The sequence below is a fragment of the Dromiciops gliroides genome, chromosome 6 (genome assembly GCF_019393635.1).
Source record: "Dromiciops gliroides isolate mDroGli1 chromosome 6, mDroGli1.pri, whole genome shotgun sequence".
Taxonomy (NCBI): Eukaryota; Metazoa; Chordata; class Mammalia; order Microbiotheria; family Microbiotheriidae; genus Dromiciops; species Dromiciops gliroides.
Window position 1 is genome coordinate 91,193,432 of NC_057866.1, and position 27,715 is coordinate 91,221,146.

At 39.9% G+C, this 27,715-nt stretch overlaps 1 protein-coding gene across 1 annotated transcript in view; it reads left to right on the forward strand.

Annotated features, from left to right (window-relative positions):
- SH3TC1 (SH3 domain and tetratricopeptide repeats 1) overlaps positions 1–27,715 on the forward strand; it is a 57,270-nt gene that overhangs the window by 12,924 nt on the left and 16,631 nt on the right. The window contains exons 2-11 of the mRNA XM_043971689.1: positions 764–835; positions 6,372–6,499; positions 9,943–10,048; positions 11,147–11,311; positions 15,258–15,456; positions 16,474–16,544; positions 19,491–19,686; positions 21,185–21,318; positions 21,780–21,821; positions 25,792–27,486. Of these exons, the coding sequence (XP_043827624.1) occupies positions 764–835; positions 6,372–6,499; positions 9,943–10,048; positions 11,147–11,311; positions 15,258–15,456; positions 16,474–16,544; positions 19,491–19,686; positions 21,185–21,318; positions 21,780–21,821; positions 25,792–27,486 (2,808 nt within the window). The remainder of the gene's footprint in view (positions 1–763; positions 836–6,371; positions 6,500–9,942; positions 10,049–11,146; positions 11,312–15,257; positions 15,457–16,473; positions 16,545–19,490; positions 19,687–21,184; positions 21,319–21,779; positions 21,822–25,791; positions 27,487–27,715) is intronic.

Sequence of the window (27,715 nt, forward strand, 5' to 3'; positions counted from 1 at the left end):
CTGAGTAACTTGTCCAGGGTAACAACTACACCTGGAGTTCCTGACAGGTGTTTCTGACTCCAAGGCTGGCTCTCTGTCCACTACAGCATATTGTTTGAGAAGTCTCTACAGACTTATCAGAGCTGGTTCTTCAACAATGGACAGAGTCCAGCATCAGATTCATACTCCATATAATGACCTAATTTCTCTAGTGTGCAGCAAGCAGAGATTTTAAAAAGGTGGTGTGTATGTGTGTGTGTGTGTGTTTGTGTGTGTGTGTCTGTGTATGTGTATGTGTGTGTATGTGTGTGTTGGGGGGAATAATTTTCTTTTTAGGAGAGAAAGCATGGTAGCCGTAAACACTTTGGATTCAGACTGAGTTTTGGGCCAGAGATTCAGGTACTAACTGATTGTGTGTTCTTGGACCAGTGCCTTCTGATGTTTAATCCTCTGTCTATATGTATTGGACTAGAGTGCTCTGCTGGAAAGAGAAAGACAGAGACAGAGAGAGACAGAGAGAGAGACAGAGAGAGAGATCATACCTGCAGTGTTCCACATGCTGCTGAAGTTCGGTATTCTTTTTTTGGCAAGGCAATGAGGGTTAAGTGACTTGCCCAGTCAGACAGCTAGTAAGTGTCAAGTGGCTGAGACCGAATTTGAACTCAGGTCCTCCTGAATCTAGGGCTGGTGCTTTATCCAGTGAGCCACCTCCCTGTCCCTGAACTTTGGTATTCTTAACCTTGTTATGAAAATTTGTTCACTTTCTCAATTCTTTTTATTACAGATACTCGGCTCTCTGATGGCTGCAGGGCTACTGTCGGGACATCTCTTGGCCAGATGGGAAATTTTCCAACAGGTACCAAACATTACATAGCAGCAGAGTTTTAACTAGGGTGGGGAAACTAGAGTTTTGTCCAGGTCACAGAAGTTTAGAAGGTGTGTATATAAATTGCTTTGCTTACATACTGTTTTTCCTGGGCACCAAAATATCTAGTTCAGATTTACAAACTCTTCTAATGTCACTTTTATCACATCATTTCTCTATTTTAAGGGCCCAAATCTAAGCTTCAGTTCCAAATCTAAGTTTGCATGAAACATGGGATCCTGTCTGTTTCTCTTTGGCTCTTTTCATTGTCTGTAAAAAAAAAACAAAAAAAACAAAGGTATGTGGGATCATGGCCAGTCACTCTCTAAACCCCTAGCACAGGGTCTATCTATCTCAGACACAACACAGGTCTCCCTCACTACTTATAATGGGGGTGTTCTTGGAGAAGCTCATCAAAATTTAATTTTTGGAAACTGAATCAATTTCAGTACACCCAGAAAACTCAATATTTAAAGAGTACCTCAGGTGAATCTGTTTGCATACCCAAATAATCTATTCCCTGATCCATCTTTTTTATATATCTGGGATGAGGGAAGACTCCATGGGATCTTGAATTAGGTCCAGAAAGAAAATACAAAGGGCAGGCTTTCATTGGACAGATGGAAGAAGGGAATACTGTGAGCATAGGATGAGAATGGTGATTTCTTGCATTTTTTAGTCCTTTGAATGGCTGGTGAGTAATCAGAAATATTCCCCTGTGGTTAATTCAGAAACAAAATGCCCTTTCATGGATTAGGTAAAATAAACCCAAGCATCTCTGTAAACATATGTTAGTATGTTGTGACAACAATTTCTGTTTGGGGTAACAGTTATTAAGCTAAATGATGCCTTTTGTATTTAGAACAAGAAGTTTTTCAGAAGTTTTGCCAAGTAGTAACATGCTGTGACCTTGGCTGACTTACTTCCCTCTCTGGGTCTCAGTTCTCTTATCTGTAAAATGAAGGGTTTGGACTCTATGGTTTATAAGATTTCTTCTGACTGGCATTCTAAGCCCTCAGGTCCCTTCCGGTGCTGGCTTCTGGCACATTTCCAACATCTCAACTCTTTGAAGAGCTAAGGCCTTACAAAGTGGTACTGAAATTTTGTGTACTTGGGAGGGGCAGCAAATAGTGGGCATATGTTCCTGAGTGAGAGTAGGGATATGTAGGGTTATGAAGAACAGAAAGAAGAAGCTAGGCTAGATATTGAGAAATGCTTCCTAATGGTCCAAACATCTGTTGGGGCTCATCAGAGGAGGTTATGAATTTTCTTTTTATGAGAATGAAGAGAGAAATGAATTAAAAACATTTATTAATCAACATAAATTCTAAGAAGTGGTGCTACACATAGAAAAGTGAAGGTAGTATCTGTTTTCAAAGAGCTTATAGACAGAGGGAGACAATGCTTATAATAGAGTTGTGGCCACTTTGGTTTGGAATGATGGGGGTGTGGGATGATGAATGGAAGAGTTGATTGACACACACTCTTTCTAGTTGAAATGGATATATTGATTTGATTATGATTCCAGAACTGGAAAGCAGGTGGGAAGGAGAGGTGAGGAAAATGACAAAAAGATGACCAAGTAATGGGAAGCATGGCTGGAACCTGCCTAAATATAACAGGCCATGTCAGGATCTCACCAATCAAGAGAAAAGGATCCTAGGGTAGAAATTCCAGAGCTGAAAGGATGAAGCCCTTCAGAGCACAGTATCTGGTCTTTTCTCCATGTATTATTTTATTTTATTTTATTTGCTTTAAATTTCATTGATTTATTTGTTCGTTTGCTTCTTTATTTACTTATTTATCTATCTATCCATTCAGTCATTCATTTATCTATTTATTTGTTTGTTTATTTTTTTTCAGGCCAGTGAGGGTTAAGTGACTTGCCCAGGGTCACACAGCTAGTAAGTGTCAAGTGTCTCAGGTTGGATCAGAACTCAGGTACTCCTGAATTCAGGGCCAGTGCTTTATCCACTGCGCCACTTAGTTATCCATGTATTTTTTAAAGTAGCCTCTAAAGTGATATTGGTCCAGAGCACCACCATCCCTACAAATCCTTCAATAACTGTTCAACGAGGAAAAAAGGTAAAGCCAGTAAGTACTACAGGAGTGTAGAAAAAGAGGGACTTAATTTTGGAGTTCATTAATTTGGGCTCATTGTACTCAATGAGAGACCAAAGAGTCAAGATAACTACATTATTCTCACTGAATAGTGTGATCTTGAGATAGTCTGGTGTTTTTTGTTTTTCTTAAGTAACAATCAATAGGGATCCTAGTCTTTCATAGTGACAGAATCATAGGATTTTGAGCTGAAAGGGACAGAGAGGTCATCTAAACCAACCTTCTCATTTTATAGATCAGGAAACTGAAACCCAGTAAGTTAAGTGATTTGTCCAAGGTCATAGGGGTAGTAATTAGCATAATGGGATTAGAACTCAGATCTAAGTCCCAATCCAGTGGTCTTTCCACTAAACTATATTACTTCTGCATCTCAAGAGTCCAAAGGATTCTTCAAATGGATGCAGAAACAATTAGTCAGTTGATGCCTAAGGCATGTGCTTAGAGGTCCCCAAGTTTAGTGAAGGAGTTAGTCTGGCTTCTTCTCTACCGTTATTCCCTTCCCCCTCCCCTGAAGGGCTTGATGATTATTCTCTTTTTAAAACTCAGGACCTCTGGAATTTAAGGTGGAGAACTGATGGATTCACAGTATCATAGGGTCAGCTAGGTGGTAGAATGGATAGACCACTGGATCTGTAGTCAGAAAAACGCGTTCAAATTCAGCCTTGGCCACTTACTAGCTGTGTGACCTTGGATAAATCATTTAACCTCTGTCACCTCAGTTTCCCCATCTAGAAAATAGAGATAATAATAGCACCTGCCTTGTAAGGTGGTTGTACATATCGAATAGATGATATTTAATAAGGTACATTGAATGCTTTAAAAAGCTATATAAGTGGGGCAGCTAAGTGGTGCAGTAGATAGAGTATCGGCCCTGGAGTCAGGAGGACCTGAGTTCAAATTTGGCCTCAGACACTTAACACTTACTAGCTGTGTGACCCTGGGCAATTCACTTAACCCCAATTGCCTCACCAAAAAAAAAAAAGCAATATAAGTGATGTTGTTATTATTTATTACTATTACTATAGACAGTTAGAAGTGACCTTTTACAAATGAGCAAATTGAGGCCCAGAGAGGTAAGGTCATCCTCCTTACCCTCCAAATAGAGCACTGCTTCCACCTTAATCCTGCTGGCTTTAAGATGTGATTTGGAGCTTATGTGATAAGGTCTTCTAGGTTTTAATCAGCCACCAAACCACAACTAGATGCTAAACTCCCAAGTAATCAGAAGATGGTGATAATAACTTGAATTTAAGTAGTGTCTTAAGATTTACAACACAGATGGAAACTGTTTATAAGACCTCAAGTTGGAGAGGGGAAGCACAGTAGAGTAAAAAAGAAAAAACAAAACACTGGATTGGGAATGGAGAGAATCCCAGCTTTGATATTTGCTTAAGGTCATCTGTGAGTCATTTTATTTCTCTAAACCTCAGTCTCACTTACACTCCCTGACCCATGAGGTGGTTGTGAGGAAAGAAAGTGCTTTGTAAACATCAAAACCTATTGAAAAGGGAGCCTGTGTATAGCTTTGCTGCTGACCTATCTACCTCTTCCTCTTCCTTCACTGGAAGAAATTGTAAAAGCTATAGGGTTAGGCTTCTTGGGTCCTCCCAGCACAATGCACAAGGCCCCCCATGCAAAGAAGAGAACTGCTGCCATGTATTGGCCTCTCTTTCTCATGGCTCTGTCTTGCTTCCCTGTTGAGTCAATTTCTCTACATGGCTAAGAGCTAAGTAGACCTTCCCATGACCATACTTGCTGCCAAACTCTCCTGGGTTAATTCCAAATTAGAAATCATTGCAGTCCTTAACTACTGGAACTCAAACATGACTAAAACATCCTTGCCCCACCTGACACTCCTTAACATAGGTACTTTATGTTCCCTAACTAGATTATAAGCTGCCAGAGAGTAGTAACCATGGCTTCTATTTCTTTTTGGTCCCCCTGTGTATCACAATGTTGGTTTGTTGACTGGAAGAATTATCATAGAATGCAGGAAGGGCCCTTAGAATAGAGAAAGTTAGAGCTAGAAGGACGTCAGATATACCTATTCCAACATTTTGCAGAAAAGGAAACCTGCAAGATGATAGGATAATATAAGAAAGGGACCCTAAAGGCCATTGGATATAACTCTTTCATTTCACAAAAGGGGAAGTTGAGGCTGACTTACCCAGGGTTACATCTGGTAAGTATCTGAGGCAGGATTAAAACTCAGGTCTTCCTGACTCTTTAGTCCAAGGGTCTATCCACTGAACCATCCTGCTTCTCTCGAGGGACTTTTGGTGGGAGGTTGGATGGTTAGTCACTACATGTGTCCTTATATAATTATTAAAAATAGGTTCTAGGTATTCCTGGCTTCCACACTCTGAAACGAACTTATTTCTAGATTCCCATTTGTAGAACCCCACTTGGAAGGGGGAGTGGCATGGTGGTATCCTGCTGTGTGTAGAAAGGACACAGACATAAATGCTCTAGCGCCCTTTGCACAGAAACTCAATGATGTAGGACTAATGGAATAGTCTGTGTGGTTATCTGGGGAGGTTAGTGCACTCATGTAGAGCAGCTCAGTTATTTCAGTCATCCCCATTTGGTGTTTTCTCCGCTGAAGTAGTTTGATATTTCCATCTCCAGCCCATTTGACAGATGAGGAAACTGAGGCAAACAGGATTAAAGTGACTTGCTCAGAGTCACACAGCTTGTAAGGATCTAAGGTTGGATTTGAACTTAGGTCTTCCTGACTTCAGGCCAGGCACTCTATCTACTGTTCCACCTATCTGCCCCATGTATAGAAATTATGCTTTTAATAATAATATTTATGATGATGACAATAAATAACAAAAACAATGATTTTTTTTTACTTCCTGTAATAGATAGCTTCAGTGAGATCTGGAGCAAGGTTACCTCAGAGTACTTTGGAAGCAACCACGTATTATAATGTTTTTCAGGCTATTTTTCCCCTGACCCGTTTATTCCATATTAACACACTGGGAAGACAAGGCATGCCCATCAATTGTTATTATTATCCTCACTGGTGATAATTCCTTCAGAGTTCAAGGGTCCGTGCTTTTATTTTTATGAACTTTCCCTTCGCTCAGAGCAGATCGCAAGCCCTCTATAACTTTGCAGCTCTTCTTCCCGAGGTGCTGTATTTCAGAGATCACTATGTCTGAGTCTCTCTGTCCTACACTAGGCCACCCCTCCCCTACCACACACCAATTAAAAGGGAAGGCAGATCCTAGAAAAGGATTATAACAGGATCACAGGCCCCCAGAAGTCAGGGAAGATGGGAAAGGGCTCTCCCACTATCACTAGTCCTGGCCTCTTCTGGTGCTTAACTGGGCCATATGATCTGTCCTTTTCTGCAATGAGATTTCCTCATGATAACTGACCACAGTCTAATCTCTTCCAGACATTTCCTTGAAGCTCATCATGGTACAACCAAAGAGTGGCCTTCCTGACCCCTGTCTACAAGAAGAGTTGAGGCGAAGACTCCGTCTCTTGGAAAATGACAGCAGGGAGGTTTCTTCTGTGTTCAGTGTAAGTCCTAATGATTTGGGTGCTTAGAGTGCTAAGATATTCTCTTAACTCTCCTTCCCAGGTCATGGTGTAATGAAAAAAGGGCTGGCCTTAAAACCAGGTAGACCTGGGTTCAGTTGCCACTTCTGACAAAATATCATTTATATATTGAGACAGCTAAATAGTACAATAGAGTGCTGAACTTGTCATCCAGAAGACCTGAGTTCAAATCCATGCCCACTAGTTTGTGACTGCAGGAAAGTCACATAACCTCTCTTAGCTTCATTTGTAAAATAATATCACCTACCTTCTCAGGTTGTTGTGAGGATCATCTGTGCTATATAAATGTTAGCTATTAGCAGCTAACTATGTGACTTAGGTCAAGTGACTTAACTGCTCTAGTGCTCTAGATGACTCTCTAAGAATAGAAATTGCAGAAAATCAGTATTTCCTATCCCAATTAAATCATCTTCTGTCTCCTAAATGAACCTGAATGTCTTTCCCTGCCCTGGATTTGTTTGCTGTTCATCCTTCATTTCTGGGGCTTAGTCCTAGCTCTCACATCATATCCTGGGGACATATGCAATGAAAGTCAGCCCTGGGGGCAGCTAGGTGGATCAGTAGATAAAGCACAGGCCCTGGATTCAGCAGGACCTGAGTTCAAATCTGATCTCAGACACTTGACATTTATTAGCTGTGTGACCCTGGGCAAGTCACTTAACACTCATTGCCCTGCCAAGAGAGAAAGAAAGGAAAGGAAAGGAAAGGAAAGGAAAGGAAAGGAAAGGAAAGGAAAGGAAAGGAAAGGAAAGGAAAGGAAAGGAAAGGAAAGGAAAGGAAAGGAAAGGAAGAAGTAAGCAAACAAATAAATAAATATGTGAATAAGTGAATAAGTAAATAAATAATAAAAAGTAAGCCCTGTCCATGGGCCATTGTTGGAACTTGATCTGCCACTAGACAAAGGCTAAGCTGTGAGACTCCTGCTAGTCCAGATTGGAAAGGAGCCATAGAATATAGAATATTAGAGTTGGAAGAAACCTTAGAACCATTAGAATATGGAAGGTTAGGGCTGGAAGCAACTCTAGCTCATAGAAAATAGGTCTTTTCCAGTTTTGATATTCTTACAAACTCTCTAGTCCAAAGTATTCCCGACCTCCAACAACACCACCCCAAAGATAGACTAATCATTTCATGAAACCTTCTGGGGATTTTATCAAATCCACTTTGTAAACTAAGCTTGCTACAATGGGTGTGTTGGCTAACTACTCTGGCTAAGGATGCTAAGTATGCTGGAGATGTTGGGTTTCTTGAAACATTTTTTAGTGATTTTTTTTCAAAAATGTCTTTTTTCCAAAAAGCTGAACTTTGAGCTAAAGAAGCTGATCCACATGATGGGAAGGGGCTGGTTTTCCTTGACATGTGCAATTCTGGTTGTTTTGTCAATTGTGCAATTTATGCTTACTCATCTTTGCTGGGAGAAATGATTTTGTCAAATCATATCTAAGGCAAGTCTTCTGTGATATTGCCCCACCAAAGTCCTTTCATAATCACCTCCTTGGATTCTCTTATGGTGGTAGTGACAGCTCATACTTCTAATATCTCAGACACCCCTGTGGGGTAAGAAATGGAAGTATGGTGAAGAAAATGAGCCTAAGGGGAAGTGCTTGGCCCAAATTGACTTTGCTAAAGAGTACAAGAACAGAAATTCAACCCCGGATACACCCTTCCATGTTCACTGTTGTTGTTCTTCAGTTATGTCTGATTCTTCATGACCCCATAGACCATAATGCCCATGGAATTTTCTTAACAAAGATACTGGAGTAGATTTCCATTTCCTTTTCCAGTGGGTTAAGGCAAACAGAAGTTAAGTGACTTGCCCAGGGTCACACAGCAAGGAAGTATCTGAGGCCAGATACCTCAGGTCTTCCTGATTCCAGGTCCAGTGCTCTATTCACTCACTGAGCCATCTAGCTACCTCCACATCTGCTACCCCTCTGCAAAGTCACAACATGTCACAATTGGAAAGGACCCTCAGATCTTTTTCAGATGGGCTGCTATTTAGTTACCATCACCATCCTGTATTTGTGAAATTGATTTTTTTTAACTCAACTCTAGCTAAACAAGAATCTCTTCTATACCATCCAGCCTATGTTTGAAGACTTCTAGTGATCCATTATCCCCAAGATAATCCATTCTTTTAGATCACTTGAATCATTTTCGCTAACATTGATCTTACATCTATCCTGAAATTTCCATATTCCATTGGAATATGAGCTTCTTGAGAATAGGAATTGGTTCACTCTTTGAATTTGTTTCCCCAGGGTGTTTAGCACAGTGCCTGGCTGGTGCTATAAATAAATGATTGTTGATTTGATTCCATCTCTTGTTCCCAGATTTTCCCTCTGCAAACAAGTAGAGTAAGATGTCTTTGTGATAGCCCTTCCAACACTGTTGTCAAGCACCTCATCAGTCTGCTCTTCCCCAGGCTATCCCTCGAAGGTCATTTCTCCTGATCTTGGTATGCAGGGCATGCAGGCTTTTTACCTCCTTGGATATTTCCTCTGGTTGTCCCCTTGCTGATTTATGTCTTTTCTAAAATGTGGTACCCAGAACTGAGCCTAATATTCAAGTATGTTCCTACACACACACACTCTGCCTCTCCTCATGTGACTTAAGATTTCATGTTGGGGTATTCATGTCATATCACTGAAGCCTATCAAGGTGGCATTCCATTAAAAACTCAAATGTTTTTCAAGAGAAACAAATGTCCAGACATGCCTTTTCTATCTTAACTTGTGAAGCTGGTTTTTTAAAACCACTCTAGGATTTTATTTTTATCTCTAAATTTTGTTAGATCCTACCCACTGTAATGGGCATCTGGGTGGTGCAATAGATAGACTGTTGGGCCTAGAGTCAGGAAGACTCATCTTCCTTAGTTCAAATCTGGCTTCAGGAATATAACCCACCCTTGACTTCAAGCAGGAAGACAAGGGAAGGAAGGGGCAACTAGGCGGCACAGTGGATAGAGCACTGGGCCTGGAGTCAGGAAGATTTGTCTTCATGAGATCAAATCCAGCCCCAGACACATACTAGCTGTGTGATCCTGGGCAAGTCTCTTAACCTTGTTTGCCTCAGTTTCCTCATCTGTCAAATGAGCTAGAGAAGGAAATAGCAAACTACTCTAGTATCTTTGCCAAGAAATCTCCAAATGCGGTCGCAAAGAGTCAGAAGAACAACAAAAATAAAGTAAAAGGAAAGGAAAGGAAAGTAGATTGGTATCACAAATAAAAACTTAGAGACCTTTGAAAAATTGTATCAAAGATAATTTGTAATCTGACATTTGCTGTTTCCCTGTTTGCCACTAACAACCATGACTATTTGACCACTGGTACTGTAATAATAGTAAAAAAGTAACCTTTGAATAATGCCACCTTTGTTTTAAAATATCTCCCTTTTTCCTTCAGGAGCTGTCAGCCAGGCTGCTGTCCATTCACAGTGACCAGGACCTTATTGTTGTGACATTTAAAACTTTTGAAGAAATATGGAGGTTTTCTACCTATTACTGTCTAGGTAAGGCACTTATAATCCTAGGAAGAAATGTTAAATTGTTTCTCATTATTTTCTTGGGTTCAATTCCTGCCTCAGACACTTACTAGCTATATGACCTTGGGCAAGTCACTTAACCTCTGTTTGCTTAGGAGGCAGCTAGGTGGCTCAGTGGATAGAGAACTGGACCTAGAGTCAGAAAGACCTAAGATCAAATCTGGCTTCAGACACTTATTACCTGTGTGACTCTGGGCAAGTCACTCAACCTTTGTTTTCCTAATCTGCTAGAAACCACGTCAGTATCTTTGCCAAGAAAACCCCCATGGATAGTTGGTCTACAAGTCATAAAAAGTTGGATACAACTGAACAACAATAATGTGAAGGCAGGTTCAAGATTTTCCCAGTCCTATAAGGAGATAGCAGGCAGGGATAAGATCTGGACCTACAATTTCATTGTTATAGGGAGTTTCCAAATGAAGACATCCCCTCTACTAATGCAGGTGAGCATCAAAGTCTTAAAGAGGAGACTAAAGCACCAGCATTGAAGAGGGTCACATCACCATTATGTGTCAGCAGCCCCAAAGTCAGCTCTGTGTTCACTATACTACACTGCCTTTCTTTCACAAAGGCATCACATGAGTAATAATTGCCAAGGCCAAAATTTGAGTCCAGGCTCTTTCATTCCTAATTCTGTTTCCCACTCCCCCACACTGTCATTTGGCGTCCGGAGTTCTGGGCACTGGTTTTTGTCCCTTCTCTCCCTCTTCTCTTATCTCTAAAATATGGGTAATAATAACACGTTTTCTACTTCATACTGAGCTTCATAGGATCAAATAAGATAAGGTTTGTGAACTCAGAAATGCTTCATGTGTTAAATTACTGTGATTGCCATGGTCCATCAACATGCTTATTGTTGGCTCCCAACCCATTTTCTTGTAATTTTGCACCCATTCTCTTAAAGTTCACTTTTAACTAAGACGTGTTCCTTCTTTGCTAATTTTGAAATCACTTGCCTGCACCAAATTCCAACTGGAGTCTTAGCAGACGGCTACATTTACCTCCCTTTTACAAGGGGTCTAGGAAACACGAAAGGCTTTCTAATTTTATCTTTCTGTTGGCTAGGTTTCATAAACCACTGCATGGAAAACTTGTTGATGGACCAAGACTTCTGGCTTCTCTCCAGCTACAAGAGCAGGGGGGACAGTGCAGACTTCGACGCTGGGATTGATGTCTTTATTGATGAGGAAGCTTTACAGTTAATGCACAAAAGCCTCTTAATCCAGGAAGGTGAGGATTGCTTGAATAAAGGTATATTTAGAAGGTGGTTGTTTTTTTCTCCCTCGGGAAACTAGGAAGAAAGAGGGTAGAAATGAAACCTATGTGTACCTTGAAATTTTGAGGCCCTGGATTTTTCAGTTCTTTTTAACAATAATAACTGTATAAAAATGAAATCGGCTGTTCTGCAAAGTAGTGAGTTGCCTGTCATTGAAAATGTTCATGTGGTGCTTGGCTAACTACTTCAGATTGGATAGATAGATAGATCGATCTATATATTGGTGAGGCAATTGGGGTTAAATGATTTGCCCAGAGTCACACAGCTAGTAAGTGTCAAGTGTCTGAGGCGGGATTTGAACTTAGGTCCTCCTGACTCCCGGGCCTGTGTTCTATCCACTGCACCACCTAGCTGCCCCAGATAATATATTTGGACCTGAAAAGGACCTTAGAGACCATCAAATACAGCCTTCTCATTTACAAAGTTCTTTACAAACCTTAAAGTTCTATCTAGATGAATATTATTGCTGTTGTTATTACATATGAGGAAACTGAGTCCTAGTAAGGTTAAGTGACATGCCTAAGGTCCCTCAGCCAGTAAATAGCACAGCTTTCTAAGTAAAAATCCAGCACCATGAGGTCCATTGTAGAGGTGATTAATCAACCAGCAAGAATTTATTTAGCACATACTATGTTCCAGAAAATGTCCCAGGGTATGGAGATACAAATAGAAAAAGAAATTAAATACTTTCAGCTCTCAGAAAGTTTGCATTCTATTGAGGGACACAATATGCACATATAAAAGTGTATTCAGAACAGACACAAGATAATTAAAACTGTGACCAAGAAGGAGGGCACCATCATTTGGAAGGATGATGAAAGGAAAATATTGTAGAAAACAATTTTTGAGCGGCGTCTTGATGGAACATAATGTTTCTTTGAGGCAGAAGTGACAGAGCAGTAGATTCTAGGCTTGGGGAATGGCCACTCCAAATAGAGACGGAAGTAAGGAACAAAGAGAAGGTCGATTTGGCTAGATTGTAAAGTGTGAGTTTTGGATGAATGTCAGAAAACAAGAAGGCTGGAAATATAGGTTAAAGGTCTTTAAAAGATTCAAAAGAAGACTTTACCTTAGTAATCATAGGGAATCACTAAAGTTTATTGAATAAGGGAGTGATGTGATTGGAAGGAGCCAATGAAAAATCTCTTCAGCAGCTCAGTGGAGGATGCATTGACATGGAGAGAGTGTTAAAGCAGAGAGTTTCATTAGAAGATTACTGAAATAGTCCAGGCAAGAAGGGAAGATGAATTGGAGTAAAATGAGTCTTTAAGTAGGGTAATTCGCTAGTAGACCATTGCAATTTTCCAGGAGGTAGGTGATGAAGGTCTGACGGTGATGGCTATGTGAATAGAAAGGAATTGGATTCGAGAGATACTACATATATAAAAACTATAATATTTAATAACCAATTAGATATAGACAGTGAGAGAAAAGGAGGAGTTGGGGATGATACCAAGGTGATAAACTTGGGAGACTAGGAGAAAAGTGATTCTCTTCACATAGTTAGAAGAGTTTAGTAGAGGGAAGGGCTTTGGGGGAAAGATAATGACTTGTTTTCGACATGTTGAAGTTGAGATGTCTCTAAGATGTCTAATTTGAAATGTCATTGATTAATGGTGAATAATGGGGAGCTAGGACCCAAGAGAAATCTACGCTGGCTATGTACTGTGAACAATTTTATAGAGATTATAATCAAACACATTGGAGTTGATGAAGTCACTGAAAGAGACTATATAAATAAAAAAGAGAAGAGGACCCAGGATAGAGCCCTGAGATACTGCCACAGTTAGATGGTAGGACATAGTTGAAGATCCACCAGAGAAAACTGAGAATTGATCAGATGGGTAAGAGGAGAACCTAGAGAGAGTTGTGTCATGGAAGCCCAGGGGGGAGAGAATATTCAGTAACGGTGAGGGTACTCAAGAGTATCAAAGGTAGTAGAGTCCAGAAAGGATGAGGACTGAGAAAAGATTGTCAGAGTTGACTTCTGCTACATTAAAGTGAAGGGCTGAACTACTTTACTCATTCTATCCCTTCTAGCACTAAAATTCTATGACATTGCTTAATGATAGAAGATGGTGGTTCATTTATTAATAAACTTTGTTCTTTTTAATTATTTTCTTTTGACTTGGGAGGCTGAAATTATCTTAGGAAACATTTACTAATAACAGTCATTGTTTTGATCAGGACCTCTGATTTCATTGGCGTAGGGGCCTTCCTAGTGAGGAAATTCCCTCTACTAATGTGGATCAGCAGCAATACTGCAACTTGCAGTCTAAGAGAGTTGCCCTAGGCATTGAGAGGTTAAGTTATTTGCCCAGAGTTACATAGGCCAAATGTGTCAGGGACAAGACTTGAACCCAGGTCTTCCTTGATCCAATGTTAACTCTCTATCCACTGCCTCTCAACAACAATACAATAATAACTCACATTTCTATGGAGTTTTAAGGACAAAGGGCTCTCCTCAAAACAACTGCACAAAATAAGCTGGACAAGTATTATTGTTCTCATTTGACAGATGAGGAAATTGAGGCTCAGTGAGATTAAGTAAATTTTCGCATGGTACTACAGCTAGTAGGTATCAGTATCAGAACCTTTTGCTCCCTGTCTCTCTCCTTTGTGGTAGTCTCTCAGGATCTAGAATAAACTAAAAAAAAGAACTGGATTTATCCAAGTATTTTTTCAAGCCCAACTAGAAAAAGTCAATAGCTATGGGGAACAAGCCTCCTACACCAACAAAGCTCAATTTCAATTTTCCCTAGGATTCAGTAAGATACAGCTTCTCTCTTCCCATCTTCCATGATACTCTCAGATGTTAGTTCCCCACCCCACCCCCCATCAATCCCCAAATATCAGATCTGGCCCTGATGTCTCACTACTATTGTCATTTATGCATATTATATTATTTGATCTACGTTAGCGTAGTTTTGCACATTCCCAGTACAAGCTTTAGGTGGGGGGGAGGAGTGTGGAAGTACTCTGTTGTCTGGGTAGGAGTCCTGTGAGGCTGTTGTCATTTGTGGCTTGTTTATCAGGATCACAGGCCTACAGCCAGATGAGACCTTAAGAGGTCATCTAGTCCAACCCCTGCATTTTACAGATAAGAAAACTGAGGCTCATGGAGGTAAAGGGATTTGCTCTAAGTCACTTGGGTAATAAGGGACAGATGTGAGATCAAACCCTGGTTCTGTAACGTCAGGGGCAGTATTCTTTCCACTGTACCCTCCCATTTCCATTATACAATCCAGACTCCTAACTCTAAGTTCAGTGTTCTTACTATACTCTACAGATTCTATCATCATCTGGGAGCTTTCCAGGTTTGGAGGTGCTGAATTACTCAGCCTGCCTCATTCCCCACTGACCCATTTGAAGTCTCCATTCTCTTTGACAGAAATGGGGAAATAGGAGGAGTCCCTTAAATTAGAAAAGGATGAGATCCGACTCCCATGAGTAACACATCTAAAATCAGGCCCATCACTTTATACAGCTCTGACATCTCCCTGTATACTCTACATATGGTTATACAACTTCCCAGATTGTTCTGAGGATCAAATGAGATAATATCTAAAATGTATTTGCTATAGTTCCTGGCACATAGTAATAAATGTTTATTGGCTGATGGTTCTCTTGTGATGGGAAGAAAAAAGGCAAGGCTGCTGAAAAATGAAGGGTGGTCTTTGGGGAGGAATGATTTAGTTTACCTAAAATATAGGGTGTGAAGACAAATTTGATCCATTAAAGGTCTTACCCAAAGGCCAGAGCCACCTTAAACTAATAATAATGTTTAGAGGATTAAGCAAGGCTTTTAAAAAATTGTCACAAGAAATGAAACCATATGATCTATCAATACATTTTTTTCTTTTTGCTGACTTGAAAGAAAATCCTCTGGTACATTTTAAGGGTCATTCTTTGTATTGTGTCCTGACAACCAAATAAGAGAGATCATGACTCCAAGAGGTAAAAGGAAGGCTGGCCAGCCCTGCCGTATTGCATCGCCAAGCTGTCTGGGGACATTGATGCAGACTGTCCAGCCACTGTCTGAGAGCTTCCCTGTGTCAGCTGAAGGGGCCTCTGAAGAGCTCTTGATTCCATTTCATCAGTAGGTACCGAAATTAATCTTCTCTTGTGTTTACTGAGCCTTAGCCCCTCCCCCCACAAAAAAAGCTTCTTGTGATTGGGTTAAAATTTTGTGCCTGGGGGGTGGTGGCAGTGGTGGGAACAGGGGAGTAATGATAAGGAATATCTTACTGTTTAGTTTTTATCTTTTTTCTACTTTGCTGAGCACAGGACCTTGTATACAGCAAGTGCTTAATACATGCTTGCTGGATTGAGTGACTTTCCTTTGATTTTCACAACAGCCCCCTGAGGGAGATGTGGCAGGGTTCATTATCCTCATTGGACAAATGAGAAAATTGAGGTTCAGTTAATGAGGGGTAAATGAGAAAGGATCTTAAAACACAGAATACCAGAGATAGGAGGAAACATAACATAATAGAGAGCTAACTCAAAAGATACCAGCTTTGTCCCTTACTATGTGACCTTGGGCAAGTCACTAAGCTATCAGTTTCCTCATCTATAAAATGGTGATAGTAGCAAGTTCAGACTAGATGACTTCTAAGGTTTCTTCCCCCTTTAAATCTATTATTACATGATCATTCTTAATATTTATACCAAATGGGGACTTGCAGGATACATATGTGTACTATCTCCTCACCTCCATCCCTCAGTATTCCCATTCTTCTTCAAGGCTCAGCTCAAATGACATCTTCTATATGAAGGCTTTCCTTATCTCCTCCCTCCTCAGATTCTATTGTTCTCCCTTCCAAAATCACCTTTTATCTGTTTTCTACATAGCTACATATGTACATGTTGTTCCCCACTAGCCTGTCAGCTCCGCAAAGGGAAGGAACTGTTTTTGCTTTTGTTAGTGGTGCCTAGCATACAGTAGGCACTTAATAAAAAATTTTTTGATTGATTCCAGTTTCTATTCAGCCTGGAAAGATGAATGTTGATAGGACTCAGTTGTTCAGCAAACCTCTTAGGGAGTCAAAGGCATTGGCAAGGTCATATGGTGTGCATGTGTGTTTTCCAGAGATTTTTCTCTTTTTCTCCCCAGGTGGTCTCTTAAGGTGCAGCATGATCCTATAGATGTCTTTATTGCTGAATCCATGATCTGCAATCAAATCGGTAAAAAAAATAAATAAATAACTTGTTTGTTTTTTCCTGCCTTGCCTTATTAATTTCAATTGGACTGAAAAGCTTAATTTGGACTGAATGTGTCTGGAAGAGCTGCCAAGGGTAAATGAATCACCTAAGATAGATAAGATAATGCAATGGCATGCTGATGCTGGGTGGGACCCAGCAAAGCTGTTATAACTTTTTCTCCCCCCAAAAAGAAAAAAAGGACTTATATTTCATTATAGGAAGATAATATAATTAATAACCTCAGTTATGATCTTGCAAAGCCTTTTCTCTGAGCCTTAGTTTCTCCTTCCATAAAACAAGTAATTGAGACCAAATGATTGTTGCTAAGGGACTCTTCCGATTTTGACATTCAGTGACTTTCAAATTTGTGAATCATCATTAGTTCAATATATCTATGGAAGCTTATATCTTACAAGTCTTCTAGATATATATCTTAAATGTCTAATAGACATATCTTTCTGAACAGCTATGGGAGGTGGATATTATACACATTTTTGCAGAGAAGGAAACTGAGTCAGAAGTGAAGCAACTTTTACCCATAGTCATATAGAGAATGTCAAGCCAAGACAGACACTTAGGCCTCTCATCTCTCAAAGCTGGTGTTCTCGCCACTCCTAAATGATCACATAGCTTAAGTGTCTTCATCAGGACCTTTCAAAAAAATGTTTTCTCCTCTTAAGACAATGATTACATTGTATCAAGTTCATATGAGGAGTACTGATGAATTCAGAACCTTTGATCAAATGAAATAATATTTGTAAATCACTTAGCACAGTGCCTGGTACACAGTGGATGCTAAATAAATGCTTGTTCCTTTTCCTTCTAATAATGAATGAAAGGAAATGCTCCAAATTTTCTTTCATGTAGTGTTAATTTTTTAGATCTTTCGAGGGTGTTTTTTGGTCTTTACCCTTAAGTAGATCTCTTTGCTTATTTTTTTTTTCGTACAAACTCTTGAACCAATCTCAGAACCAAAACAAAAACTATTCTTAGACCAAAACCAAAATAAAAATCTCATTGTACCAAGAAGTTAAATCATATTAATTTTACTGTGTTTTGTGAGCATGTCTATTTCATTCATTTTTAGATACTCAACCGATATGGAATTTCATTCCACCCTGGACTTAAGATGCTGTAGTTTGCATTCAAATGTGCAACTCAATCATTTCCCACTTTTTATGTGGCATTTTGCTCACAACAGTTGTCAGGGATATTTATATCTTGGAGGAGAGAAAACTGAAATGGAAAGAAGAAAAATAATTTGAAATGAATATAGCTAATACTTGAAGGGATCTTAGAGGCCATCTATCCTACATTCTCAAATTACAAAGGACAAAACTGAGGCCTGGAGAGGTTAATTAACTATCTCAAGATGCAGGATTTGAACCCAGGCTCTTTGACTCCAAATCCAGGACTCTCTTCACTTTGCCATATTACTTCAGTGAGGTGACTTGCTCATGCTAATATGGCTAGTCAGAAGTAACTCTAACTACTCCCCTGGTCTTTTCACTACACCATACCTCCTCATATCCCCCAATTTTATAACCACCCCTGAAATTCCCGTTCCTAAAAATGGTGTGAAAAGTCAGTATAATGGACAGATTAATTTATATCTTTATACAAATATGTTAGGACTATAATTTTACCATCACTCTTGACTTCTGTACTGAAGATATCATTATTGTTCTACATTAAAATTCCTTATGATAAGGCCTGTCCAAAAATAGAACAAATTGGTTGCCTTCTTGAGGAATAAGTTTCCTGTCCCTGGAACTGTTGAAGCAAAGACTTGATTGCCACTTGTCAGAGTGGGGTGTGTGTATCTGAAAGGGTTCTCTTCTTAAGGCAGAGGGCTAAAGGACAATGATCTCCAAGGTTCCGCTGGGCTCCAAGAGTTTATGATTTTATGCTTGCACACTAAGTTGAAACCGTAAAACAAAGGAATGGCTAGAGAGGTTGTGTTTATTGGACAATAGATCATGGGTTAGATACAAGTTGAATCAAAACAGTCTCTGAGGTTTCTTCTATTTCTGGGATTTTATGAATTTGGAACTCACTGGAGAGAGACAGGAAGGGGAGCAAACTGGAAGGTATGCTAAATGGCGGTCTGTTGAAAGAACTACATATCGACTACTTAGAGTTGGTGGGGTCATTTGATGTCACCTTCAAATACTTGAGGTATGAAGGATTAGCTTGATTATGCTTGGCCCCATAAAAATGTACAAAACTTGGAACAGTAAAATTAGAGGGAGGCATATTGGGGTAAATCAGAGTAGAACATTTTCTAACAGAATTGTCCAACGATGGAATGGCCTTAATCTGGAAGAAATGGAATAACATTTGGTATTTCTATAGAGCTTTAAAAACTAATGGAAATGATTTCTTTGCAACCACTTTGTGAAGTGGGTAGCAAAAATATAGATATTTCCATTTCAGAGATGAGGAAAGTTAGATTCAAAGAGTCCAAGTGACTTGCCCAATGTCACAAGGTCAATAGCATAGCCAAGATCTGCCCCTAGGTACTATGATTCCAAATAGATCACTCATTCTACTATGCCCTTCTCTCTCCTGTGGAATGACTAGAGAGCTCTCTGTCACTGGAAGTCTTCAAATAAAAGCTAGATGACCTTTCACTTCTTGAGGATATCATATAAAGGATTCCTGTTTTAACTAAGTATTAAAAATAAAACTACAGAAATTCCCTCCAATTCTGAGACTGCTTTATATCCATGCTTTCCCCTTCTATCTTCTTGCCCTGAAACAATGCAGAGGTCTTGAAAGCAATCTCATTAGTAGGAACAGGGCTCACTGCTGTCCCAGTAGACATCCATACGTTTGCCAGGTTCAGGAGGGAATTTTCTGGCTTTGTAGAAGCCTCTGTTCTGTTGTCTTAAGGCATTAATTTAGAAGATGGTTCTTTTTCTACAGTTATAGGCACCTGCTTTGCCATAATGGATCACTGTAGTCAAGTACCAGAGGAGATGAGTTTCCAGGATGGGGATCAGATGGAGATCCTGGGCGTCCTTGTTCCCTGCCTGGGGTGGTTTCTGGGGAAACATTCAGTGACTGGAGAGGTCGGCTTTGTGAAGACCAGTCACATTCAAATACATACCCAAGCTTCTAGGTAAGTAGAGAAGTACACATCCTTTTTCAGACTGTTGCTATATCCTCTTGTGCAGTGATGGGCAGTAGTTTGCTACTACCCAGACTTATAGGTGTTGTTTAGACTGAAACATCAACTGAGAGATGGCCCAGCCATAGATTTCCTGAGAGAGATTAATTTGGAATCATAAAACTTAAAGCTAAAAGAGACTAGAGGGGCAGCTAAGTGGCGTAATAGATAGAGCATTGGCCCTGGAGGTAGGAGGACATGAGTTCAATCCAGCCTCAGATACTCACTAGATGTATGATCCTAGGCCAAGTCACTTAACCCCAATTTCCTCCAAAAAAGATAAAAAGAAATTTAAAAAAATTAAAAAGACTAAAGATTATCTCTGATAGTCTTCATGGTATATATATATATATATTTTATATATGTATATATATATATATATATATATTTTAAAAAGCTATACCTGCAGCCAGAAATTCTTGGGTTCAGATCTTACATCTGATACTTACTATGTGAATTAGTATCTCTATGCCTCAATCCTTTCATCTGCAAAATGGAGAGAATAACAACTGTTGTGTTTACCTTATAAGGTTATTGTGAGGATTAAACAAAATAATAGAAAGAGCTTTACAAACAAACATTAGAGCACTTTGTAAAAGGCAGGTGCTATTATCATTGATACGATTATTATTACTTAGTTCAACACCTCATTTTGCAGAAGAGGACACGCAGAGGAGATAGAGTAGCTAAATGACCAGTCAAAGCTAGTAAGTGGTAGAGCTTGCTCCCAATTTCAGGTCTATCTAGTGATCCATCCACTGCATTCATGTCTCTTTATGGCTGGGGCCACCCATCTACATATACAATAATCTATGGACCATTCAGCTGTGATTTAATTTCTTCAATTATTCAGACATACAAGTCACAGAACCACCATTGCTCAAGACCTTAGCCAGCTCACAGTTTGGCCCTCCATTACAAAGTTTCCCAGGGACACACAGAGCCCAGACTTACACACTGGGAAGCTACCCAAGAGCATTAGACCCCAGAGGAGCACTGTTCTGTTTTCTTAAGACCTCACCTAGCTCTCTTACTGTCTTTTTTCAAAGAATTTCTATGTTTACAATGTAATATAAAACAAACTCAAACCAAGAGATTCTGGTTCTCCTTTAAAAAAAAATCTGTCCTCAGCGGAAAATAAGGTTGTGCCCTTATCAGGGGTACTGTCAACAGATGTTGCCCCCTAAATCTTAGCTGCTTTGCCTTTTGTATTATGCCAATATGGACATGTTTTAATTGAAGTAAAAATATCAGATTTCCCCCTGATTTTCAAGTGATATAGCATTGGCTCCAAAGTTAAAGGTCTTAAATTTGATTTTGAACTTAGGACCTTAAGCCCCCAAAGAACCTTAGAAATGGGATCTGGTTTTGTAGAAATAAAATTTCAGGAAAACTGAGACATGTGAGTTACTTGGAATAAAATTAATGTATTATATGTCCTAACTTGTAGGTTAGCAAATGTGATCTTTCTGGATGAGGAGGAAAGGTCATTTTTTATCAACAAAAAGAATTTTTCTGAAGATGATGTAATCCGGTTATTAAGGAAAACAGCAACTTCTACTGTTTGTACAGCATATAGTATGGGTGAGTATATCATGTGTGTGGTGTCCTTCCTATAGCATATCCCAAGGAAAGTTCTAGAGTACAGGACTGTGTAGCCATCAACACTTTCATAAATGGCTCCCATGTGACTCCTTAGTAAAGAATGTAGCATGTATCATATATTCACAATCCAACTCCACTCACCAGATACCATGCAAAAGCTCTTAGACCTCATTGGATCTCATGACAACCTTATGAGGCAAACAGGGCAGGTCTTGTTATTCTCATCATCTCCATTTATCAGACAAGGAAACCAAGAAATTAAGAGTCATGAAGGGGAAGTCATTTAGTTAATGGCACATAGCTAGTAAGTGGTCCTTGAAAGCAGCTCTTCTTACTCAATTTTTTTTTTCCATTCAATTTTATCTGACTCCATTTCTAATGCTCTTTCCATTATATCCCAGCTGCTAACTCATTTCTTTTTTTCTCTCTTTCTTATTTAGACTTACTAGAAGAAATAGAATTTCAGAAATCTCAAGAACAAGGTATGACCTTTGAAATGGTGCAGTTACTAAATGTGTTCACTAGACCAAGGTAGAGATGTAGATTTTCACTCAAGGAAAGGGGGCTGTTGTGTTTGAGTCTATGGTTAGGGCCCAATTAGTGTGAACAATGGTTCTATGAAGTGGTCACATGTATTTGGATTTACAAAGTTATAATTTATGTAAAATATGGTCATTGGTTCCAGCACAATGGATATAGGTATTGTGAATTCAAAGAATTCCACCTCTTTAGAGGGAATTCCTTATCCAAAAGAATTGGGAGCTAGTTGTACACAAAGTATAATGTGGTGCTTAGCACATAATAAGCTTTTAGAACATTAAGTTTATTATAGCACATAATAAATGCTTTTTTTCATTCAGTCATTCAGTCATATATAAGATCCATGCATCAATCAATCAATAAACATTTCTTAAGTGGCTGCTATGTGCCAGGCATTCTGCTAAGCATTGGACATACAAAAGGAAACAAAAGATTGTCTCTGCCTTCAAAGAGTTTATAATCTAATAAGGGAGACAAAATGCAAACCAACATATACAAAGCAAGCAATATACAAGATAAAGAGGAGATAATTAACAGAAGGAAGGCACTAGAGTTAAGAGGGGCTGGGAAAGGTTTCCAGTTAAAGATGGGATTTTAGTTAAGATTTAAAGTTCAGTTGTCAGAGTGGTCCAGGCATGGGGGACAGCCAGAGAACATGCCTGCAGCCAAGTATCATAGAATTTCTAACCAGAAAATACCTTCAGAGATCCTTCAGTCCTGGAAATATAGTCCTATTTTAGATATAAAGTAAAAGAAATCTTGAAATGTGGCATGATGTATGCAGGGTCACACAAGCATTCATATATTCAATTATATATCTCAGATATGGAAGAGGGAATCAGTTTATTCCATTTTTGCTTCAGAGGGCAGAATCTGAAGCAATGGGTAGAAATCATAGGGAGGAAGGTCTCAATTCAGCAGCAGAAAAAAAAAGTCCTAACCAATCCTAACCAATCAGAGCTGACAGTGGATTGGACTACTTGAGAAGATAGTAAGCCTGTCCTTACTAGAAGGGTTCAAACAACTTTTCAACAAGTAAAAGAGAATTCTTGCATCAAGGATGGAAAATGGATGGGTTGGGTTGGACTAGTAAACTCCAAAGGCTTCTTCCAATTTTGAGATTTTATAATTTTCACAATTGAGATTGGACAAATTCTTCTGGTGCTGAAAAAGAACTTGGGGCACTAATAGCCCCTCCTTAGAAGTGAGCCAAATTCCTTATGCTGTCCTCAAGAATGGTGGTGAAAACTCCCCACTTAAGGCTGAGCAATGATTATTTTCCTCTGGTGTGTAATTTGGTGGTTGACACTCTTCAGATTTAACTTGTCTGAAAAGAAAGTGCAGTTTGTCTCCAGAAATGTGATGAACATCAAAAAGAAGCATAGAATCAAGGCAAACACCAGATTCTCCTTTCCTTACCTAGGGGAATGTGAGTTGTGGCTCTTAAGAAATTTCTCAATCTTGTAGGAACTTTAGAAATTGACCTAAACCAATCTGGTTTAGATGCTTTTCCTCCCCTGCTCAGATTCAGACTCTATCTTTGGAGGAAAGGAGAAAACAGGATGATATTTCTTTAAGGTGTAAAGTTCTACATGTTGCAAAATTCCTTTTGGCAAGAGAGGAAATTGTGACTTCCTTGGATAGCAAAATGCCTGGAGGATGACATGCAAAGCATAAACTTTGGCAGCTGTTTCCTGGCTGTCAGAAGTGGCCACATCTTGATGAGTTAATCTAATATAGAAAAACAATTTAAAACTTGGCTGCTCCACAATATTTTGTACTTTTATCCTAAATCTATAGAGACTGCTGAAGAGACAGTTTGTTTTGAATATTTTTCCCCTTTGTAGAACTAAAGCAGACAAATCTGTTTCTGGTCTTTATTCTTCCCCTCCAAAGACTTTCCTCTTTAATTTGATGTCTTCTTACTTGATTGATATTTGGGTGGAGGGGCTGCATTTATTAAGTACCTACTGTTTACAAAACACTTTGCTAGTTACAGAAAAATTAGGTCTCAGACTACTCTCCAATCTGTCCCTAGCTTAGCAAAGCATATTTATTGACCTTTTCTTATTAAATCAGTGGGGCGGCTCTTCAGTATCTGTCCTCAGAATGAGACTATTTTAAACAAAAAACACCTTTCTCTACCTTCGGTTTTTGTAGTGGATAGAAGCTGTCACTAGAATTGGAAATAAATGAGTTTGAATACTGCCTTAGACTTCACTTATCAGTTTTGTGACCCAATAAAAGTCAATTAATCTCTCTGAGCCTCAGTTTGCTCATCTATAATAATTGCTAGCATTTATATAACAGTTTAAGATTTGCAAATGCTTTACAAGTATATTATCCCATTTAATCCAACAACTCTGGGAGGTAGATACTATTATTACACTCAATTTATAGATGAGGAAACCGAGACGCAGAGTGGTTAGGTGACTTGCCAAGGGTCACACAGCTGTTCAGTGCCTAAACAAGATTCAAACTCATGTCTTCCCAGCTCCAAGATCAGCACCATGTCCATTATGCTACCTAGCTTCATTAAAGATAAGAAGAGATGCATCCAAAGTTAGAAGGGAGGCAGAAAGCTGGGAAACAATTTTTGAGGCCAGTACTTCTGATAAAGGCCTCATCTCTAAAATATATAGGGAACTAAATCAAATTTATAAGAATCCAAGTTATTCCCCAATTGAGAAGTGGTCAAAGGATATGAACAGGCAGTTTTCTGATGAAGAAACCAAAGCTATCTATTCCCATATGAAAAAATGCTCTAAATCTCTAATGATTAGAGAGATGCAAATAAAAACAACTCTGAGGTACCACCTGACACCTATCAGATTGGCTAAAATGACAAAAAAGGAAAATAATAAATGTTGGAGAAGCTGTGGGAAAATTGGAACACTAATCCATTGCTGGTGGAGCTGTGAACTGATCCAACCATTCTGGAGAGCAATTTGGAATTATGCCCAAAGGGCAATAAAGCTGTGCATACCCTTTGACCCAGCAATACCACTTTTGGGTCTTTTTCCCAAAGAGATCATGGAAGGGGGAAAGGGACCCACATGTATAAAAATATTTATAGCTGCTCTTTATGTGGTGGCAAAGAATTGGAAGTTGAGGGGGTGCCCATCAATTGGGGAATGGCTGGACAAGTTGTGGTATATGAATACAATGGAATACTATTGTGCTATAAGAAACGATGAGCAGGAGGAGTTCAGAGAAACCTGGAGGGTATTGGGTGGGCTGATGATGAGTGAGATGAGCAGAACTAGAAGAACTTTGTACACAGTAACATCAACATTGAGTGTTGATCTACTGTGATGGACTATATTCTTCTCACCAATGCAATGGCACAGAAGAGTTCCAGGGAACTCGTGATGGAAGAGGATCTCCAAATCCAGGAAAAAAAAAAAAAAGAACTACGGAGTATAGAAGCTAAATGAACCATACTATTTCTTTTGTTTTTGATGCTGTTGTTATTTTTCTATTTTGAGGTTTTCCATCATTGCTCTGATTTTTTTTCTCTTATAACATGACTAATGCAGAAATAGGATTAATGTTATTATGTGTGTATATATATATATGTATATGTATGTATGTGTATATATATATATGTATATGTATGTATGTGTATGTATATATATATATATATATATATATATATATATAACCTATATCAGATTACCTGCTGTCTAGGGGAGGGGGGAGGGAGGGGAGGGAGGGAGAAAAATCTGAAATTGTAAAGCTTGTATAAACAAAGGTTGAGAACTATCTTTACAAGTAACAGAAAAAAAATAAAATACTTTATTAATTTAAAAAAAAGATAAGAAGAGCATTTATGAGAAAATATTTGTAAACCTTAAAGAGCCATATAAATGTGAAGTGTGTTCCACATTGTAACTGTCTCCTATCTTGCAGAAGTGCCTCAGCCTCCACTCAGTCCTGACCCAAGTCCAGTGACTGACAAGGTGAGAGCCATGTTAGAGAGGTGCAAGGCCCTTGATTTCTGCCCTCAAGAGACAGCTAGCCAGGAAGGGGACGATGATCGGCCATCAGCTCCAGAGAGCCCGCCGGTGCCTGAGGAACCCCATTTTTGCCTCAAGGTGGAAGAAAATGACAACAGCCTGGAGAGATTTCTCCCGTTGCTACTGTTCCTAAATGAGGATGAGTACAAGCCCTGCTACAGGAGGCTGTATGACCTCTCTCTCCCATGCCTGAACACCATGTTTGATGGCTACGGTGAGGAGGAAGAACTCGTCTGTTACTTTGGACAGGCCAGGGTAGCTGCCAAGAAGGCCAACCTTCCCATGGCCCTGACGAGGCTGTGCTTTCTCCTCGGAAGGCTGTGTGTCAAGAAACTCAAGCTCTCCCAGGCTCGGGTTTATTTTGAAGAAGCCTTGGGAACCTTGAGAGGTAGTTTCAGTGACCTTTTCCTCGTAGTTGCTATTTACACCAATCTCACTGCCATTTATTTGAAACAGAAAAACAGAGAGAAATGCACACACGTGTTTGGCAAGGTCGCGGCTCTGCTCCTGGGAACTCCCAGCTATATCTGCAGCACGGAGACGGAGGCTGACCTCCTCAAGTTTTCTTTGAAGACGGTCATCTTGAGCCAGCGAAGCCAGTGGGCCGAAGCCAGGGTCTGTTTCCTGCTGGCCAAGCACTATATTAACCTCAAACTGCCAGAAGAGGCTTTGCCCTTCCTAGAGAGACTGCTGCTTTTGATTGGTGAACTAGGCTTGTGGGACAGCTCATGGTCCACAGATTGTTACCTCCATCTTGGGGAAATCTACAGCAGGAAGTGTCTGCCCCACCTTACGCTGAGTTGTATCAAAGTCGCCTCGCACCAGAGCTCACGAACCTTCATGAGCTCCTTGGAGAGCGTCGACTTGGTCGTTCAGAACACAGCCAAGCTTTACGGCCTGCGGAAGGTGGACAGTGTGCTTCCGTCCCAGATTGCGCACTACCTCAAGGAAGCGCTGTCCTCTGCCATGACTTCCCAGGAGCTAAAGCTCTGTGCTTCCATCTATCGTAGCCTCTCAGAACTCTATAGCCACCATAGGAGATATGAAGAAGCCATTGAGTATGGATGGGAAGCCGTGGAAGCCGATGGCTCGGCCAGCATCAGCCAGGTCATCAACGACTTAGTTTCTTTCGCTTGGTTGCACATTCTTCACAGACAAAATCCAGTAGCTTTGGGGATCTTAGATTGCATCATAGAGTCCTCCGGAAGCAGCCCTCAACAATTAGGGATTGTTTATAACATGGCCGCCATTGCCCTGAAAAAGATGAACAGCACCAGGAGGGCGGCTGAGAGTTACTACAAAGCTCTCCGTGTTGCCAAAGAGCTCGGAGCCGTCCAGAACCAGGCGGTTGTGCTGGCGAACTTCGGGGCTCTGTGTCTTGGCTTGAACGCTAGGGGTCTGGCTGAACACTATTTCATCGAAGCAGTAAAACTCTTCTCCCAGCTTCCAAGTTCTGTGTGTGGCCGAGAATTTGTCCAAGTTCTCCTCTGGCTGGGGCAGCATTATACCAGCAGAGCTCAGCAGGAGAAAGGAAAATGCTATTATGAGTGGGCCTTCCTGGTGGCCATGGAAATGAGTCACTTTGAAAGTAAGTGTTGGTCCCATCTCCCCCTGCCCACCTACTCAGTCACAACATATTCATCTTTCTTCTAGTTCAGGGCACATTTTTATTTTGACCGGCAGACAACTGACAGTGGTGCTGAGTAGTGGGCCCGGAATATCTATGTAGAGAGGGAGTACATTGGGAGCACAGGATTTAGAGTCAAAGGACCTGAGTTCAAATCCTAGTTCTGTCAATACTTAAGTATTGTTCAAAT